The sequence below is a fragment of the Mustela nivalis genome (assembly GCF_964662115.1).
Source record: "Mustela nivalis genome assembly, chromosome: 11".
Taxonomy (NCBI): Eukaryota; Metazoa; Chordata; class Mammalia; order Carnivora; family Mustelidae; genus Mustela; species Mustela nivalis.
The window spans coordinates 37,315,771-37,336,516 of record NC_139030.1 but is presented as its reverse complement, the minus strand read 5'-3'; the positions used below and the strand labels follow the sequence as shown (position 1 = coordinate 37,336,516).

At 33.1% G+C, this 20,746-nt stretch overlaps 1 protein-coding gene across 4 annotated transcripts in view; it reads right to left on the bottom strand.

Annotated features, from left to right (window-relative positions):
* Positions 1-2,935: 2,935 nt before the first annotated feature.
* NCKAP1 (NCK associated protein 1) overlaps positions 2,936-20,746 on the bottom strand; it is a 101,457-nt gene continuing 83,646 nt past the window's right edge. For all 4 annotated transcript variants that reach the window (XM_082690183.1, XM_082690184.1, XM_082690185.1 and 1 more), the window contains 8 exons: positions 19,118-19,211; positions 12,217-12,299; positions 11,511-11,591; positions 7,844-7,937; positions 5,986-6,102; positions 5,284-5,393; positions 4,821-4,910; positions 2,936-3,872 (listed from right to left, as the gene is read on the bottom strand). In XM_082690183.1, the coding sequence (XP_082546309.1) occupies positions 3,756-3,872; positions 4,821-4,910; positions 5,284-5,393; positions 5,986-6,102; positions 7,844-7,937; positions 11,511-11,591; positions 12,217-12,299; positions 19,118-19,211 (786 nt within the window). In that variant the 3' untranslated portion in view covers positions 2,936-3,755. The remainder of the gene's footprint in view (positions 3,873-4,820; positions 4,911-5,283; positions 5,394-5,985; positions 6,103-7,843; positions 7,938-11,510; positions 11,592-12,216; positions 12,300-19,117; positions 19,212-20,746) is intronic.

The following is a 20,746-nucleotide window of genomic DNA, read 5'->3' as shown; positions in this document are numbered from 1 at the left end:
CTTCCCATAAAATGAAGTCTGGGGTGAAATGAATGATACAAACAATTTTACCAAGCACATTAAAATATAAAGAGCTTTACAAATGAACTTTAGAGGATATAATGAAAAGACAAAGGCTAATATTAATTCTACTAATTTAGAAAGAAAGCACTTAAGTTCTTTCTGGTCCTTTTTCCTTCTCTTTAAAAAATGATGTACACCAGGCTATTAGTATGAAAGGCAAGGGAAGTCTTGCAACTTTTTGCCTTCTGATTGGCAAATGTTTTTATCGAAAACAGTTTTTAAAATGACATCTCTGAGGAATGAGGTTAAAAATTGCTATATACACAGTCTCCTATATATAGTATCTAACACACAAACAAAATCTCTCTGAATTAGCTTAATATATAATTTATTTTATACCTATTTAATAGAATAAAGGAATTATAATCTCACCATAATTTCAATTGATTCTTAAGTTCATATATTTAAATTGAACATCTTTTCATTTTTAAAGATATATATACACCCTTTTTATATGAATTCTATTCTTAGAAATAAATGTCCTATACTTCTAAAACCCAATTAAAATTCAGTTATCAAAGTAGCTGCATCCTAATATTAATTACTATGCACTATTAGCAGATTTTAATAGCCACATCACTACACTCAAGATTGTATGGGACCAAAAATTTTTTACATATGCCAGTAAGTGTTCAATTAGTATCTTAAAAGCTTCAAACACCACTTGAAAGTAACAAAAAGAATGAAAATGAGTAATTCATTAAAGAAATAAAAATAACCAATTAACACAAGAAAGACATTTCACCTCCCTAATAAAGAAATGCAAATTAAAACAAAATGTCTCCCATTCTGAAGAGGCAAAGATATGGATTAGCAGTAATAGAATAAATTATATTCACACAATTATAGGAGTAAAACTGATATAATCTTACTGGATTATTATAATCTTCTTGGGAACTAATATTATGTATCAAAGTTTAAAATTTGTACATCCTGGGGCTCCTGGGTGGCTCAGTGGGTTAAGCCTCTACCTCCGGCTGCGGGTCATGATCCTGGAGTCTTGGGATCAAGCCCCCACATCAGGCTCTCTGCTCAGCGGGGAGCCTGCTTCCCCCACTCCACCCCCGCCTGCCTCTCTGCCTACTTGTGTTCTGTCAAATTAATAACTAAATAAAAACTTTAAAAAATAAAATAAATAAAGTTTGTACATCCTTCCACCAAGCAATCTTACTTGTAAGAAACTATCCTAAGGAGATAATGGGCCAAATTCACCAAGATATAGACAGAAGATATTTAAAATGAAAAACAAGGAATTTCCTAAATGTTCACTAAATTACTAAATTAGTCATGGCATATATGAGGCATTGAAGAAAAAAAACAAAGACATCTTCTATTGCTGAGTGAAATAGCAGAGTATAGGACTAGCATCCATGGCATGACATGATTGTACACAAAACAATAAAAACAGTGTGCTGTAAAGTTTAGAATAAGAACATTACATTAATACAAAAAAAAAGTTAGGACAAACAAAATGTTAGAAATAGTACTGTCAGTTTACTTTTAATTCTCCAAGTTACATCTTTTTTTTTTTTTTTTTTTGGTCTTTTTTTTTTGAAAGAAAGATTGTCTTCAAAGAATAATCAGATACCACACCAGTCAGTTTGGGTATGTGAGAAAAAAACTGAGGCAAGAAAACCTTCACATGACTGTGAAGGAGCCATCTTTTCTTGGCCTAAACAGGGTTTAATAATGGCATATGGACATCTTTATGGCCTACCACATTACCAATCTAAGTGCGTATATTCAAATACCTACTTTACCTCTCAGGGTATCATTACCAACAAGTTACTATCACCCTGGGATACTAAAATTTCAAAACAAACAATTTAATTTCAACTGTTCACTGAGTCATCAGGCTATTTCAAGTCTATAAAACCACTCCATTAAAAAATTTCTTTCCTTCTTTTTAAAAGATTTATTTTGAAAGAGAGACAGAGAGAGCACATACAAATGAAGGGAGAGGCAGAGGGAGAGGAAGAGAATCTCAAGTAGATTCCCCACTGAGTGTGGAGATTGATTTGGACTCAATCCCAGGCAGGACCTGGAGATCAATACCTGAGCCCAAATAAACAGTCAGACATTTAATCAACTGAGCCACCCAGGCAACCCAGAAAATTCTTTCCCTTTTCAAAAATCCTCACCGAACTACTGAAAATTCCCAACAGATAGTGATAACTATTCCCTGCTTTAAGTATAGACTGGAAAAAATCATATGCAAAATAGCAACACGATAATCTTGTGGCACCTCAATTTCATTCTACTCTTTATATCTGAACAAAGAAGAACATTATATAACTGTGTTCATAGTACCTTTCTTTTCTCTTGAGATTTTACTAGGGTATGCTTAAGAAGCTGTGAGAAAAAGCTCTATTTGAGACCCAGATACAAAGCTGCTGAGAAGTAGTCTTTATAACGTCAAAGAACAAAACATTTGGTTAGTTTTTAAACAAAATGAGCTGCTCTGCCCACCATGCCAACCCCTAAGCAATAGGTCTTTCCCATTCATTACTCACTAATGTAGTTCTCAACAACATTTTATAGTTTCATATCATTCATTTTATTCCCATTCTTTCAAGTAACTCTGTCCATTTGGTCACATACACAACTGCAAGCTGATGGCATATGAGTTTCCTTTTAGTTCTTAATTCTTAAAAAATGTTATGTAATTTTATTTCCCAATTATATTTATTTAAAATTTTTTCCCAGTGGAATGTTTTTCAAAATACTTAATCAAATTTTGTTCCAAATGACCTAGTATCAAATGCTAAATTTAGACATTCCTAAACTAAAGCTTATTTTAAACTAAAATGACACTAAAATATTCATATTGAATAAATTTCTGGAGATCCAAAATTAAAGAAATAATTCAAAATGTGATACAGTCTAGTGTTTATTTTATGTTATGGCAGGTACACTTGAATTTCAAAAATTTAAAACATATAAAAAGTGGTTAGGGACTAACATTTGTATCAACAGTTGATAAATGTCTAAGATTGTTTATTATACATCAGGGTACAATGGTAGTGCTAATGCCAGTAGGGCACTATGGAAGTTAGTCTAAAAATTATCACCAGGCTTTATACAAGCAACAACATATGCTGCTGTTTTAGAATTTCTGGACATAGTCTGCTTCTAATGTTAAGCAGTCCTTTAACATTTTTAATGTTATACAGTGTTACAGTATTTAGTTTGGCAAATGTTTCAAAATAAAGTAGAAATGTATTCATAACATCACAGAAATGCACATCCAGTTTTGTTTTCATTAAGAACCATAGGTACAGATCAGAACTCTTCCCTATATGAAATAATTTACACACAGATGAATGCTATAATATCACTATCTAAAATAATCACTAAATACAATTCTTTTTCAGAAATAAACAAGCAAAGATTTTTTCATTTTCAAATATCAAAAACATAGAGATAATGTATATTTTTCAAACAATGATATTCTAAAATTATAGGAATAACTTTAGTGAATTCAGTGAATATGAAACCTAAATCAACCAAGTATACTGTAGTCCAACCATATTAAATGAAACAAATGATCAGAAATACAACCGTATGAAAGAAATTTATAATCCACAAAACTGTTTTTCAGGCCTTAAGGTAAAATAGTTCCACAGTTTACAGGTAAAACCAGAGCAACAAAAAATGCGTGCTTGTCTTCAATAAGTAGATATTTTATTATTTTATGCAGAAGATGTAACACTTTGCTTGTAGACAGCATGGTATGCATTTCTCAGCAAGACATAAGGAAAACAAGATTCCAAAAGATCCATTGTCAGGAATGGGGATTCCTGCACAATCTGAAAAGTAGAAAAAATGCATCACAGAATTGAAATTATTTGTAATCAGAACATTTACTCACAGCCACTAAATCATAATTTCTATATTGTTCTTACTAGAAATAGTGAGAAAATTATTTTTTTTACTTTAAAATGTGAAATATAAATGTGCCAGTATTTTGCTATCAAAATCTTTAAAATCACCACTTTTCAATTAAGTCTACTAATCATAAGAAAAGATTGAGCACTTTCATTTGCCCTCAACTGTATTCTAGACATATAAAAGAATATAAACATATTTAAAATATGGTCCATAGCATCAAGTTTAAATGGGTTTCCAAGATTAAGCCAAAAAGCCAAATCAAACATAAGACCAACTGTAACTAAGTGGAAAGCTAGAGGAGTTCAAAAGGGATGAAGATTAATGTGAGCCACAGTAATCAGGAAAGTCTATCTAGAAAAAGATTTTAGCTATGGGGTATGCCAAAGCATAGGATAGATACAGATCTCTGCAGGAAAAGGAGATTACTCTAAGCGAGGGAACAGCTACAGTGCAGAAGCAAGCATAGCTGGTTCAGGTTCAGATAGTGAAGAGAAAGAGCTGGCCAGGCTCAGAGAATCACAGCAAATTGTATTAGATGGGTGGAAGGGAGTCAAAACGTAGAAAATTCAGAAAAACTTGAAGAGTTGAAAATGACACACTAAGAAAATATAAGGCCTTAACTGATTCCCAGGTGGCTAAAAAACTATTTATAAAAGAATATCCAATAGGTAATACTTATCTTTCATTCTGTTGTTTCCTGGTATGATTACCATATGATAAAATACAAGTAATGTTAGTCTTTCAAGTGGTATTTAGAAAATGTGTAGCTTGAGTGGACTGAACAGAAGGTACTTCAGCTCATATTGTTATGAGCCAAGAAGACTATCAAGAATGTTCTTGTTGATAAAAAATAAAACGAGACTTACCATATCTAGCAGTAAATAAACAGATTCTCTATTTCTTGTTGTTGTTTTATCTGTCTCCTGGCCAATCTTCAGTAGACTGGAAGATGCAAGCTTAAAAGTATATAAACATTTTAAGAAAGATTTAATGAAATGTTCGTAAGTTACTTATTTTCACTATGCTTCAACCTAAAATAATACATTTCAATCATTCAGTGTCTATATATAAAATAATGGGCAAAATTCAAGGCAGTACAAAAATCAGCTTAGGAAAAAAAAAAGGTCCTATTGCAGAGATTTAGAAATGAGAGATTTCTAAGGGAAAAAAAAATGCTAACTGGCTCCTTGATTTTAATGCCTGCCTTCTTCACCTGGTCCTCCTTACAGAGGGGGAAAAAAATAAAAAGAATTTATTGTTATATCTGATAGTTATCATTTTAATTTTCCTTATAAAACATTGTAAGTTCTGCTATTTGACTACACCTACCGCCAGAAATTCTTTAAGACGGTCTTCAATGCTTCCCTTGTGAATTGTAAACAAAGCTGCAGCGATCTGGTTGATGGCCTTGGCCAAACAATGTATGTTGTTGCAGTGCCCTGAGAAAGTGCAAATAGAGTTTTTAGTTTTTCTGTATGACCCCCAAATTTCAAAGAATACATAAACAGCAAGTCTTTAATCACGTCACAACCTACATAAATAGTGACATTATTAAGAATTGGGAGATTACCTGCCTTGCTCTCCTTTCATTTTTATGAGGATTAGTGCTTTTAAAAATATTATAGCAAAAAAAGCAATGAATGATGTTTGAATTAAAAAGGCAAATTTTCAAAAAATCCCAAGAAAAATCATTTATCAATTTTATATTGTCTCTGAAACTAAAAAAGATGTTCTTAGCTGCTTTACATTTTGTCATTCAATCGTTAAAATAATCTTAAGAGTTGGATACTACTTCATCATCCCCTGCCACACACACCCAGGCACCCAAAAGCACACACATACATGTTTCACTTATCAGGAAACCGGGGCTTTTGAAAAAGAAAAGTCAATTATTCAAGGTTATAAAGCTAGTAGTAAATAGCTAGTAAGTTCATCTACATTCTATTATAAATGAACATTAATTACTTGAAGAGTATCTATTATAGCAAAACTCTTGACTTTTTCATTACCAAAGCAATTTTAAACCATTACCTTCTATAGCAGGGCTATACTGAGACATCACATTACTAGCCAATGTTGGCAAAGAAACTGCCACAAAGACCATAAGGAGGCAGGCAATTTTATATTCTTCTTCCGGACTTATGTTTTCTAAGGGAGAAAATTAAAAATAAAACCAAGGTATTTCTTCAAGATTAGTTAAGAGCTATCAATCTAAACCAGAAAATGCAAATTTCAATTTTTATACTGAGCTTCTACAGAACTAATCACAACTTTGTTGTAAGTGATACAGAAGTAAAATACATTATTATTGGCTATTATCAACTACCCAAACATATTTCAAGGACCTCTAAAAAAAAAACTGAGGCATAATAAATTTTTAATTTTAAGATTATAGGGCAAAAAAATATGAGTAGGATAAGTGGAATCCTAAAATTTCCTAACTGAAAACTGATGATAAATTATTTTATAAAAATATTCTGTGTACTACAGTTTAGAAAATTATCGCATAAATGACTCTATGAAATAATAAAAAAAAAGCCTTTTTTTTAAACATGTAAATATGATCTAAAGTTTACTACTAGTATTGAAAGATATAAATGTGGAAAGTGGACTAGATTTCCAACCTATTTTTAGAAGACAGAAGGAACCAATGATCAATGAAAATAACTAGCACTGCCGTAAGTCTTTTAAGACATAATCCTTTCTAAAATATTTATTATAACGTGTATTAAAATTGTAGGGTTACCTAGGCAGTTGAGTCTGGTACCTGGGAAATTCCAGGTATTCTATTATTCACCTACCACATACATGTAAGAACTGAACTTAAGAGCCAGAACATGTTTTAAAAATTTGGCTATGAAAAATATAGTTGTAGCCAAATGAGTAATAGTGGCAATTACCCATGTGACTATAATTAACATACTGCATTAATGATGAAACAAAAAGGAATGTTAAATAAAAAAAAGAACTAATGAACCCAGACATAATAACCCAACCATAGGGATGGTTATTTTAGTATCAGAAACAGATAAAATGTTATTTACTTTGTAGACAAATCTAGAACATTCTGGGTACTACATTTCAAAGAGCTAGTTTTAAAATCTTTTAAATGTTTAACACAATACAATGATGCACTCATTCATGGTAAACAACTCTAGTCCAGTGAAAATAAGACACTCTTTCCTAGATATCAATTATGCTACCTACTGGACCATCTCTATCCGTATAGACTCTGTGACTCTGTCACCTGAAAAAAATCCTTCTCTTGATTTTATTCCTGCCTCTAGCTACTATCATTTCATTTCTTTGTTCCCCTTTACAGTAAAACTCTCTGACAGAGTTGTTTTATACTTATTATTTCCCATTTCTTTTCTCCTATTCTCTCTTAAGCCCTCTCTATTCAGCATTTTGCTCCAAAAATTCCACTGCCGCTCTTTTTATCAGCATTACCCAGTTCTACATAGCTGATCATTCCCTCTCCACTTTGCTGGAAGTGCCTCTTTCCCAGTTTTCCTTCTCTTTCATCCATCCTTCTTTCTCAGTTTCTTTTTTAGTAGTTCCTCCTCTTCTCCCTGAGTTCTTAAATTTGAAAGCGTCCTAAGGATCAGACCCTGATCCTCTTTCTTTTGCATCTATGTTAACTAACCTTGGAAATTCCATCTAGTCTTATGGTTTAAATATTCCATCTAGTCTTATGACTACACTATAACATAAGCTCCAGATGACAGGGATTTTTGTCTTTTCTGCATTGCTATATTCCAACTACCCACCCCCACCCCCCAAAAATTTGACATTAAGCAGGCATTTGAATAAATAAGTACCATACCTGTATCTGTGTTGCCCTGGTAATTTTAACTAAGACTAATACATATTTACCAATGCACTTTACCTGATTTTTGTGAAGAGAGAGCTACCACCAAGGCAGGATCAATCTCACAAGGTAATCCAGCAGCTGATGATAACTCATATACATTCATTGCAACCTGACAGAATATTTAAGAATTACAGAGTAAGAAATACTTTGTAAATTTCTAAGAAATCTCACTTTAGTAAGGAAAGACATTTTAAATTAGAATCTACCTATGAGAACACTAGAGTATCTCAAACTTGGCTGAAACAGGAACTACAGCACAACTAACCTACAATGAAAAATTGAGTTATTACTTTATAATGTGCTGCTTATTAGAACTTCCCATTGTTAGGCCAAAGAAAATCTGTATACTCTCTGTGGCAAATGCCAATAAAATCATACTAAGATTACTTTTCTTGGAAGCATGGATGTAAAAATATCAAGCCAAAAGAGACGAATAAAGGAACAAAGTGAATCAAAATTGCTAAACTTATATTTATATTCATACTTACTTAATGAAAAATTGTGGTGGTTCAAGACTCATCATATCATAGCTATAAATATGGTAAATTAATCTCTTTATAACAGATTTTTTTTTTTTAAAGCGAGCTCTAATGCCCAACATGGACCCTGAACTCACAATCCAGAGATCAAGAGTCACATGCCCTACTGACCGAGCCATGCAGGGGTCCAGTCCCATGAGAGATTTTCAAGGAATATAAATTTAAAGTCTGATAAAGAAATTTCTAATGACTAAAACAATTCTTTTTGGTATCATATATCAATTTCAAGTATGGTATTCTGACTACTCAATACCTCAGTTAAAAACCAATTACATAGTTACATAGCATACCTTTGCTATCGCTACCAAAAAAAACTCAGTATAAAATGCGAAGTAAAACTGTGTATCTTAAAATAAATGGAAATTGCCATGGATTAAGTTCTAGAAAAACATTTTTTTGGGGAGGCGCCTGGGTGACTCAGTTGGTTAATCACCCAACTCTTGATTTTGGCTCAGGTCGTGATCTCATCATTGTGAGATCAAGCCCCCCCAACCCCCTGTCAGCAGCAAGTTGGCTTGAGATTCTCTCCCTTTTCCTTTGCCCCTCTCCCTGCTCATTCACGTATTCTCTCAAATAAATCAATCTTTTTTAAAAAAAAAAAAAGAACTTTTTTTGTGTGTGATCCAATACTCGTTCCCAACCCATAAATTAACTCAAAATGGATCATAAACCTAAACACAGAAGCTAAAACTATAAAATTCTTAGAAGAAAATGTAGATATAAATCTTTATGACTCAGGTAAGGCAATGGTTTCTTAGGACACCAAAAGGAAAGCCAACCAAAGAAAAAACAGACAAACTGGATCATCAAAACTAAAAAACTTTTTGTGCCACAGAGGACATTATTACAAAAATGAAAAAAAAAACACACACAAAAAAACCACCCACAGAATGAGATTTGCAAATTATGTCTATGCTAATGGACTTGTATCCAGAATATATAATGAACTCTTACAACTCAAAATTAAAAAGGCAAACAATCCAAATGAGCAAAGGATATGAAAAGAGATTTTTCCAAAGAAGATACACAAATACTCAATAAGCACATGAAAAGGTATTCAACATTCATCATCTTAGGAAAATCTTTAACAAAACAATAAGATACCATTTCATACACACTAGCATGGCTATAATTAAGACAACAATAAATATTGACAGGATATCAAGAAACTTGATTATACTTAGATCCACTGAACTATATACTTTAAATGGGTAAATTTTAAGATAACTGAATTATATCTCAATAAAGCTATTAAAAATATATATATTTGGAGAACAGGTGGTTGCCAGAGGGAAGAGGGATTGGCAAATAGATGAAGGGAAGTAAGAGGTAAAAACTTTCAGATGTAAAATGAATCACATGAATGAAAAGTACAGCATGGAGAATACAGTCAACAATGTTTTGGATAGTAAGTCCCTGTATGTAGTGCAACACTGTAATAATAACTTTGTATGGTGACAGATAGTAGCTACACTATCATGGTGAGCACTTCATAATGTTTATAAATGCTGAATCACTATGTTGTACACCTGAAACTAGTATAATATTGTATAACAACTATACTTCAGTTAAAAATAAATGTTAAAAATATGTAAGTTTTAAAAAAATATTAGTGTTGTTGAAAGTTTGCTAAAGGGGCACCTGGGTGGCTCAGTGGGTCCTGGGATCGAGCCCCGCATAAGGCTCTCTGCTCAACGGGAAGCCTGCTCCCTCCGCCCCCACACCGCCTGCCTCTCTGCCTACTTGTGATCTCTGTCTTTTATATAAATAAATAAAATCTTTTAAAAAAAAGAAAGAAAGAAAGTTTGTTAAAAACTAAACATAATTATGTCAGGTGCTAAGAGAACTGGATGGTTGCTCAGAATACTCTCATAATGCATACACCATAGTATTTTCAAGGAATGATTCATCTTTACTGTTTTCTTAACTTTTTTCTACAGTTTTTCCATTTAACAAGTTTGCATTAATCACACATGGTTTTCAAACATAAAATCATAGGACAGTCATTAATTTCAAATGTTTACACTATGTAAAGCACTGTAGGAGACAAGAAAAATAAAACAAGGTCTTCAAAATGTTTATAATCTAGTAAAAATTTAAGAGAAAAAGCACAATTATAATACGAAGCAGAAAATATTTAACTCTGCAATGGATAAACAAAAAAGTTTTCTGATAATAGTAAGAAAAAAGAAATCCTTTTCTGCCTGGGGATCAAGGAATGTTTCTCAGAATACAGCAACTGACTCAGACCTGAAAGGATAAGCAGGACTTCAACAAGGCGGAAATTAGAAAAGGGCAGGATTTTCAGGTAGAATAAATTGGAGGATGAAACAAACAGATGTGAGAATGCACACAGGAAGAACTAGTTACCTCATGGGATACATATGACAAGAAAGATAGAGTAAGAAAGGTAAGAGCATGGGAGAGGAATGGAACAAGCCATGGAAAATAAGCCTCAAAAAGTGAATAGCATCAATTTGAGAAAAAACTTGAGTGTCATACAAAAAAGAGTTTAGACATCCCTTTTTTCAGACAGTGCATTTCAAAACATGTGAAACAGAAAATAAGATCTTTTCAAGACACATGAAAGCTTGGAAAACATACATATGAGGTCACTTACTGGATGTGTAACCACTGGTTAATTATTGCTGGGGTTATATAAGTAAGTTAGATTTCACGATCAAAATATTTTCAAAACAAAACTATAAACTCACATATGGCTACTAATATTCCTTAATTTCTAAAACAGGGTATTAAAATTTTTAAAAATTATACCCTATAATTGAAATCCTTTTACAAGACTTTTAACATTAATTTTAAAAAATTGATTAAATTTTACTAAAACAACTCTTAGGCTTGTCTTTCTAATTCTGCTTATGTATGAACAGCTATCAGTATAAGAAAAGATCAATACCAACATATTTGACATTGCTATAAGTGATCAAGGAAGATGAACTTTCAAAATGCCTATGTAGCATTTTGGTGCTGAGCTCTCAAAGATGCATTTGCAAAAGTAAGCATAATTAATTGATCACTCTAAAATATAAACTTCACAGTAGTTTTGAATTTATTAAGTTTTACTTCATATGTAGCTCAAATATTTCATTTCAGAAACTGTAAAATCCAAATAGAAATTTTATTACCTTCATATCAGTTTCCCTTGGAATATGATCCTTGAAATCTTCAATTGAACTTACAAGAAAAGGAATGTGGTAAGATAAGACCTAGGCAGGGTAACAAATAAAAATGCATTGTTATTTTTAAATGATGAACCCTAGGGGCACCTGGGTGTCTCAGTTGATTAAGCAGCTGCCTTTGGCTTGGCTCATGATCCCAGGGTCCTGGGATCAAGCCCCGCAGCAGGCTCCCTGCTCAGCGGAGAGCCTGCTCCTCCCTGTCCTTCTGCCTGCTGCTCTGCCTACTTGTGCATGCTCTCTCTCTGTCTCTCTCTCAAATAAATAAATCTTAAAAAAAAAAAAAAAGGTGAACCCCAAATTTAATTATAATCATTCAATTACTTCTAGTTTTCACAATCATTATTTTACCTTTTCTATTTTCACTTGATTTTCTGACGTACTAAGAACAGTACTTAGAATGCCAAACTGAATATAGCTGAAATGGAAAACACTTCAATGAAGAGTAAAGTTGAAAAAGTAGTACAATATCCTGGCAAACTAAATCCCCACCCCTATTTCAATGCCAAAATAAAAAATAAGTTTAAATAACTCTTATTTCTATATATTTGATATTATATAATTATGAAAACTGGAATTTTAAGTAATGTTTAATTTCTGGGAAATTAAAAGGGATTATTTAACTATAGGATATGTACTTAAAATGGTTTCTTACATCTCTAAGTGCTTCCTGGGCCAATGACCGGAAGGATAAAATTACACCAATTATTGTCATCCTCTTCAAGACACTGTCAACAGCTAAATTGAAAGAAAAGAGAAGAGTATGAATTCAATTCTTCCTTAACCTTGAAGAAAACTCCTAGTCATAAAATTCCCAAGATAAAAGATATGACAGCAAGTTGACTACAACAAATAATTAAAGAGGGAAAAGTACTGAATGATATTAAAGTAAGGAAATTACAGTTTACTTCATATGGAGCACATACTATCTTTAAAATGGTTTAGATGGTACACCAGAATCTTGAAATAATCACTTAAGTAGCCACCTGTATAATCCTCTCAGAAATGGCAGAAGTAGGAGGAAGGAGAGAGAGACTAAGGGAGAAAGAGGAGTTGTCAGAGTGGACAGGAGTTAAGTCCTCAAATGGTCCCAGAACTTGGAGATGCTAAACTCTTAAACTGTTGAGGTCTGGAGAGTCAAGAAAAAAAAAAAAATGGCTATTGAAGACTATAAATGATTTAATCATTCATGTTCTGGTTAAAAAGCATTATTCTGAAAATTATTATGATATATTCAATATTAAAACTTAGTTAACAAAAATCAAGGGAAATTAGAATCGGAAGGATCAATACCTTCATATTTAAAAAAACCAACAAACATTTATTGAACTACTCCCAATATACATAGTACTGTATAATAAGAACACAAATATAAACAGAATAATAAACTAGACCATAACTAACAGTCTAAATGAACTGTCAAGAAAACTAAGAAAACACAACCCTATTTATATGAGACAAAAGATACACAACTCGCCCATGAACCAACACAGATTTGAAGTGTGCAGGTCCACTTACACATGGATTTTACTTTGGTAAATACAGTAAATATATATTCTCTTCCTTATAATTTTTGTAATAGTATTTTTCCCTTGCTTACTTTGTTGTAAGAATATAGTATATAGTACATATAACATATAAAATATGTTAACTATTTTATCAGCAAGGCTTCCAGTAAACAGTAGGCTATTAGCAGTTGAGTTTTGGGGGAGTCAAAAATTACATGGAGATTTCTGACAGCACAGGGAATCAGCACCCCTAAACCTCATGTATTTCAAGAGTCAACAGTATATACATACATATATTTGTAAATATATAACAAATCTCTAGAAAGATGTATAGATAACCATTAACCATAGCTACCTTTAAGGAGCAGGAATGGAGAGAATGTTTGGACTTTCTACCTCCTTGTGTGGTTTGCTTAAACCCTGACCATACCATCTTTTATTAAAACACACCAACAGCCATAATATAAGCCAAAATGTGATGAGACTTAAAACAGCAGTGTTAACAAAATGAGGTAAGGCACAAATATGTTATACCTCCCAGAGCAGAAACCAGTCGAATCAACCAATTTTTTTTTTTTTTTAAATCTTTCTCTGGTACTTAGTAGAGTGCCGGAGACTCAGAAGGCTAGACGTTCAATGAAAAGGTTATTCAAGAAATGAGACTATGTTACCATCCAGAAAAGGAGAGAAGAAAGAAGGATGAAAGGAACTATTTCTCTGGGAAAATGTTATCAAAGTTGGTCATAAAGGAGAAGACAAAAGCATTCCAGGCCAGGGAACAAAACAAAAGAGAATCTAGAAAAAGGAATGCAGAAAATAAGGTGAATAATGAGAAAATAAGTAGTGTGGCATAATCATATATTTTCCAAGGGATGATACTGAGAATTCAATCAAGTAATTTTGCCAGAATTATATCCTACAATCTTCTCTTGAATATATGTAACAATAATGACACATTAAAAGTTCTGAGAAACTTTATTGTAAGAACTGTTGTTTAACTTATCATTAATGGATTATTTGGCATACCTTTTTAAGCACTGGCACCTCCTCTAATTCCCCCAAATTTCCATTAACATCTTGCTATGTTCTGAACGTTTATGTCCCTACAAAATTCACGTATTAAAAACTGAAGCCCCCAAAGCTGATGGTATTAGGAGGTGGGCCTTTGAAAGGTGCTCAAGCCATGAAGGTGAAGTCTCATGAACTTGATTACTGCCTTACAGAGGCTTCAGAGAGAACCCTATCCCCTTTCAGTCACGTGAAAACACAGCGACAAAAATACAGCGACAAGTCAGGGACCCTGAGGAGGTCCCTCACCCAACCATGCCAGCACCACGATCTTGAACTTCCAGCCTCTAGAACGATGAGAAATAAATTTCTGTTGTTTATGTACTACCCAATCTGCAATATTTTGTTGTAGTAGCCCAAAGAGACTAAAGCATATCCCAAGGAACTACCACTTGAGTGGAGACTATGTGGATCTAAGGCCAGGCAAGCAAAGAATTGTAGGGGGAAAGAGAGGAAACAATGGCTGGATGATATAAGGTTATCCAAATAATTGCTTTTGAATGCCATTTTGATAGAGTTCTGACTATCCTCTAAGCAAGGAGGGGGTAGTTCAGGTTTTTTTTTTTTTTAAATATAAAGAGTGATATGAAAAGAAATCTTTGGAAATATAACTGAATGTGGGAGAGGGTTAGACTGAACACATTAGGAAGCCAAGATTGTAGTTCATGAAATGACAAAGCCTTAAATAAGAACCATGAGAATAAAAGGAACAGACTGAGGCATTACATTTAAGAGATGGGATCTGCAGCAGCAGGAGTTACAAGTTCAGTGTCTATAGCAAGTAACATAAAATAAAGAAGTAGTCTAAGTGAAAGACAGAATAGTGAGGGGGAAAAGCTGGAGAAAAACATTTCTGAAGGCGACAACTGCTACTTAGCTCCAGCCAATCACTGCAATGTGGCAAAATACTGTCCAGGATTTGGGGGGAGGGAAAACCAAAAGTTTGGATATTTATGCAAAATCATCCATTTTTAAAATAATGATCAAAAAAATGTTTTGTTTTGTTTTTAACTTAATGGAGCACAGAGCCAAAAAAAAATTAAATATCTCTGGGCCAAACATGACCCACCAACTTGCAAACTCTGATCTGGAGGACATAGCTACTAGATATGGAATATGACAGGAAAAAAGTCAGATAACATAACCAAGTTTCCCTCTGAGAATCACTGGGTGAGTGGCATGGGAGGTAATATAATGGTCAATAACATAATATCAGGCTTTCTCGCCCCACCCATTTGTATCTCCCATCAAAATATCATTCCTATGCCAGAGATGCTGCAAAGTATCTGTGCGTCAAACATCTAACAATATTTCTCAAACTTCAGTGCAAATCAGAATCACCTGCTGGGCCCCAGCAAACTGATTTAGTAAGTCTGGAGTGGAACCCTAATAATTTACATTCTTAACAAACTCCTATGTGGTGCTTTTGATTGTTGCTTCCGGTCCATAGACCACACTCTGATCAAATTAGCACTTGGTATTAAATACCTGGAGCGCCATAAGGAGAGTCAGGCTGGGGATGAATACTTTAAAGACACACTGATAAATAAGACTGGATACATTTCCCCAAAAGGATTATTAAAAAAAAGTCTTAAAAATTGTAAAAGTATTGACAAATAAAGAGAATGACATTTCAATAAAAAGGGGAATAAAAGAGAGAAAGACTATAGAGAAATGAAGTAGAATAAGAAGAGAGAGGACCAGATTTTAAAAATGGATAGTCACTAATGATCTCTTCCAGAAAGGTTTCAGGCATAGCCACATTATAGTGTACTGAGAGTAGAGAACTGGAAAGACAAACAGTGAATACAAGCTAGTCAAAAATTTGGCAATATGAAGAATGGTAGAATGAATAAGAGGAAGGCTTAACAACAGACTTTAACAAGTGTTACTTTACAAGCAGTATCTGGCCTCCAGGGAGCAGGAGATTTTTCTGGGATCAGAGAAACTGCTTAGAATGATGAATGTAGCAAAAAGTCAAAGAAGGGGCAGCTGGGTGGTTCAGACGGTTAAGCATCTGCCTTCCGCTCAAGTCATGATCTCCAGGTCCTAAGATAGAGCCCCATGTCTGGCTCCCAGCTCAGCAGGGAGTCTTCTTCTCCCTCTCCCTCTGCCTCTCCCCTGCTTGTGCTCTCTCTCTCTCCATCTCTGTCTCTGTATCTCTTTCAAATGAATAAATAAAATCTTAAAAAAAAAAAAAGTTAAAGGTATGATAGCACAAAGGAGAATGCAATTAAAATCACTAAGTTTTAAAGTCCATAATGGGTAAGGAAGTAAAGCCAGGAAGAGGCTGATTAGAAAACTAGAGAAACAATGTTTCAATGAGCTAGAACAAAAAATTTAATAGGAGTGAAGGAGTGGGAAAGCTTGAAGACATGACTGAACTGAGAGTCAAGTTTCAAATTCAGGATCTTATCAGTGCAACAATTTAAGGTGATAATAACATTCAAAGTATTGCTAAAGTAAAGGTCTTTGGAGGCAACTTACAGATTTGTAGATGGTCGCAAGGTCAGGGCAAAAGTGTATGGAATGAATTTTTAAAAGGAAGATTTATTAAAGGAAAACTAGAAAAATTAAGGTCTATACTAAGGGAGTCAATAAAGTGATGAACCTAGACCCCAGAAACACACTGTCAGAAAACAGGAAGCAATACAGTATTAAATTTGCTCAAATAGCTTAAAGTCTTAGAACTGAAAATTAATTACAGATTACCTCCCAATTCAGAGGAATTTTTTTTTAAGATTAATTTATTTATTTGAGAGAGAGCAAGCATGGATGGGAGGGACAGAGGGAGAGAAAATCTCAAGCAGACTCTGTGCTGAGCATGGAGCCTGATGCAGAGCAGGCTCCCAGGACTCTGAGATCAAGACCTGAGCCGCAATCAAGAGTCAGAGGCTTAACTGACTGTACTATCTAGGTGCCCCAATTAGGGTTACTTTTAACAAATTACATGGCTTTTTAAAGGCATTAAAAAGAATATAGTTGTTGAATATGAAAATCAGACTCTTATAAAAATTTATCAACCTCTGAATATGGGATGAAGGAGGCACAAAGATGGGGATCTGAGACAAAAGAGTGTTTTGAAAAATATTTCAACTGAACGAATAGCTTTCTCTACTCCCCTACATGAGCCATTCTCAAGCAGAACTTTTCTATTTCCAAATCACAAAAAAGAATAAATAAATTCTATTTGAAGGCAAATTTGATATAGATGGGCCATTAGGGTTATGGATTTTATTCTGAAATTGTATGAACTTTGGAATTTTAACAAATTCTGTTTTGTTTCAATTACACAAATAGGAGAGTTAAAGTAACAGTAAGCAGGTACTGAACAATGCAGTGGATTAAATGCCTTTAACCAGATGATACAGTCAAAATATTATTTACTTAGTAAAAAGTTAAGTAGTTAGGCTGGTTGGGTGGTCAACTGAGTATTAAAAAATAGGAGAAGCAGGAAAAAATAATTAAGAATAAAGAAAACAAGACTGGTAAATGTAAGTATATAGTAAAACAATGAACAAAAGAGATCAGGTAGAAATTAAAAAAAATAATTTTCTTCTAAGTATTTATTCATATTCTACCTCCCTAGAATACTACCAAATCAGTATTTTCTTTTTTTTTTAATTTTAATTTCGTTTTTTAAAGTACCGTACAGTAAACATGATGCTCCTTCCCCCTTTTGGTACAGCTCTAGGAAAAAATTTTAACATGTGTAGACTTGGGTTACCACCATTGCCACTGTGGTCAACAAGTTTCATCACTTGTTGCTTTGCCAGTTCTGGCAACAACTGATCTGTTCTATAAGGCAACTATCATGTAGTTTAATTTTATACTAATTTTTATTATATAAGTTTATATTTTTGAAGCTGAATAAGATAGCCTAATAAAGTGATTCTCTAAATCATTTTATACTTTTAAAATCTGATATAGCTGCATAACATTTAAAAGAAAATTCTCCAGGGGGACGTATTAAGTAAAATATACACATGGCTTTAATTTTTTTTTAGGATTATTTTTTATTTGGGAGAATAAACTGTGGTTTTCTCAAATACAAAGTTTTTTTTGGTATTTCATTAATTTTTTAATGCTGGAAAAGCTTTTAAATGAATCAGTAAGAAGTATGACTTCAGAATAATTTTTAATTATACAAATTCAAGTACAAAAGCAAATGAAAATAAAATTAATTCAAGTGCACCTAAAATAGTTACCTAACTATGTTTTCATAAATTTTTAAGACTCACTGCTATTGCACAATATACCTCCTACAAAGAATCAATGTCAAGAAGACATTAAAAACGAATTTTTTTAGTTGTAGGGCTCAGATTTTCATGCAATGACTACTAGATCACAATAAAAAAGAACAGATTACTGATTCACATAACATACTAAGTGGAAAAAGACAGGCACAAGAGTATATACTGTGTGATTCCATTTATGTAGAGTTCTGTAACAGGCAAATTTAATCTATAGTGACAGAAATCAGATCAGTTTTTATCTATGTTTGTGGGATATCAAGAAACTGACTACAAAGGGACATGAGGCAACTTCCTGAGGTGATGGAAGTGCTGTATGTCTTGACTATGGTTAATGGTTACATGGATATATGCATTTGACAAAAATCCATCAAACTGTTCACTTACATGTGTAGATTTCATTGTATGCAAATTATACCACAATAAAGTTGATTTTTAGAAAGTTATAGACTCAAAAGTTAATTCTCCTTCAGTCTAAATTACTTGTATTAAATGAGTTTATGAACTAATTGATAATACTCATTAAATATTTGATACATGGTATTAAAGCAATGGTAAAAAAAAAATGTGAAATAGATAAGCCATATACTCAAAATATCCTTTGACTGCAACTATTTTCTGCTCTCTTCATAAGCTCAGGAGTAATTATATTTATGTTTAAGCAAAGGCTAAATACTGAGTGTCAAGGTCTTCTTAATGCTTATAGAAAGTTTCATGAGTTACCCACATGATAATCTTTTAAAGAGAGCGGCCATCTGGTCTGGTTTGTCAAAGCTGGTCCTCATTTGTGTTAGCACATCAACATTCTCCACCACAAGTTTCTAAAAAAAAAAAAGAAAGAAAGAAAGAAAAAAAAATAAAGATCCTAGGTTAAGCATAGACCACCTTGTGTTAATGAGATAAGAGCATGCTTGGAAATCATAATCCAGAAAGTAGGAAATACAATTCATGAAATCCAGATATTCTATGCTATATACTTTTGTTGCTGGCTTAATAAAAGAATCTTAAAAATTATTTACACAGGATTAATGTTTTTCTTCAATTTGCAAATTCAAGAAGGAGAGGATGGTTTAGGAAAAAGCAATAAAGATAAGCAGTAGGATAAGGGATTACCTAATGCTTAGACACAGAACAGCATCAATAATAAAAAACAGACACTGAAGAAGATATAGAGAGCAATAAATTCCAACCAAAATAAAAACAACTTGCTAAAGTTAAAGCTAGCCTACAGTTCATCACTGGATGTGCATAATCAGAGGGAGAATAACTTTTGTACTATTTCATATGTATGTATTCCTTCATGGGGCTTATAATAGAGTCAGATTTCCCACACAAATTATAAAATGGAAGTGTTAACTATCTACCTTCTCTTTCAGAGATCACAGAAAAAGGAAGAGAAGGAAGAGATACAAATAAGGGAAGGGAGTGAAGAATAGCTATTCAAGGAAAGTATAACCCATTAAATGTTTTTCTTAAAAGATGCTTTGGAAAAGTAATTAAGTTTGAAATTAAAATGAAAAAATAATTAATTTGATTCCGGCAGAGATAATGTCTCTATGTATATGGAGAGCCTGGATATAATATTTAAATATCCAGGAATAAAGCCTGGGTATATTTCAAAATACATACAAATCCAAGCTTCATCCTCAGATATTTCAATTTAGCAGGCCTGGTTGCAAAGATTTAACAGCAAGCATATTGTTAAAGTGCCATGAGGGTTTTGTTACAAGCCAAAGGCTGATGACAACTGATTTAAGGGAGGATGAAAACCTATACAGAAAATTTATAAAAATCAGTTTTCCTATACTAGTATGAATTTTGTTTAGGTTACTTGATATTACAGGCATACCTCAGATATATTGCAGATTCGGTTCCAGACCACTGTAATAAAGCAAATACCGCAACAAAGCGAGTCAAATGAATTTTTTGGTTTCCCAGTACATACAAAAAGTTATGCTGACACTACACTACAGTCTATAAATGTGCAACAGCATGTCTAAAAACCAATGTTTTAGATTCTTAATTAAAAAATACTTTATTGCTAAAAATGCTAACCATCATCTGAGCATTCTGAGTCATAATCACTGATCACAAATCACTATAAGGAATATAATCGTACTGAAAAAGCATGAAACATTGGAAGAATTACCCAAATGTGCCACCGACATGAACAAATACTACTGGAGAAATAGCACCAATATACTTGCTAGACACAGGGTTGGCCACAAACCCACAACTTGTAAAATTGCAGTATATACAAAGTGCAATAAAATGAGGTATTCCTGTACTTCAGATTATTTCTCTTTATGCTCCCAATCAAATATACACTTCCAGTCATACCTGTTTGCTAAATTCA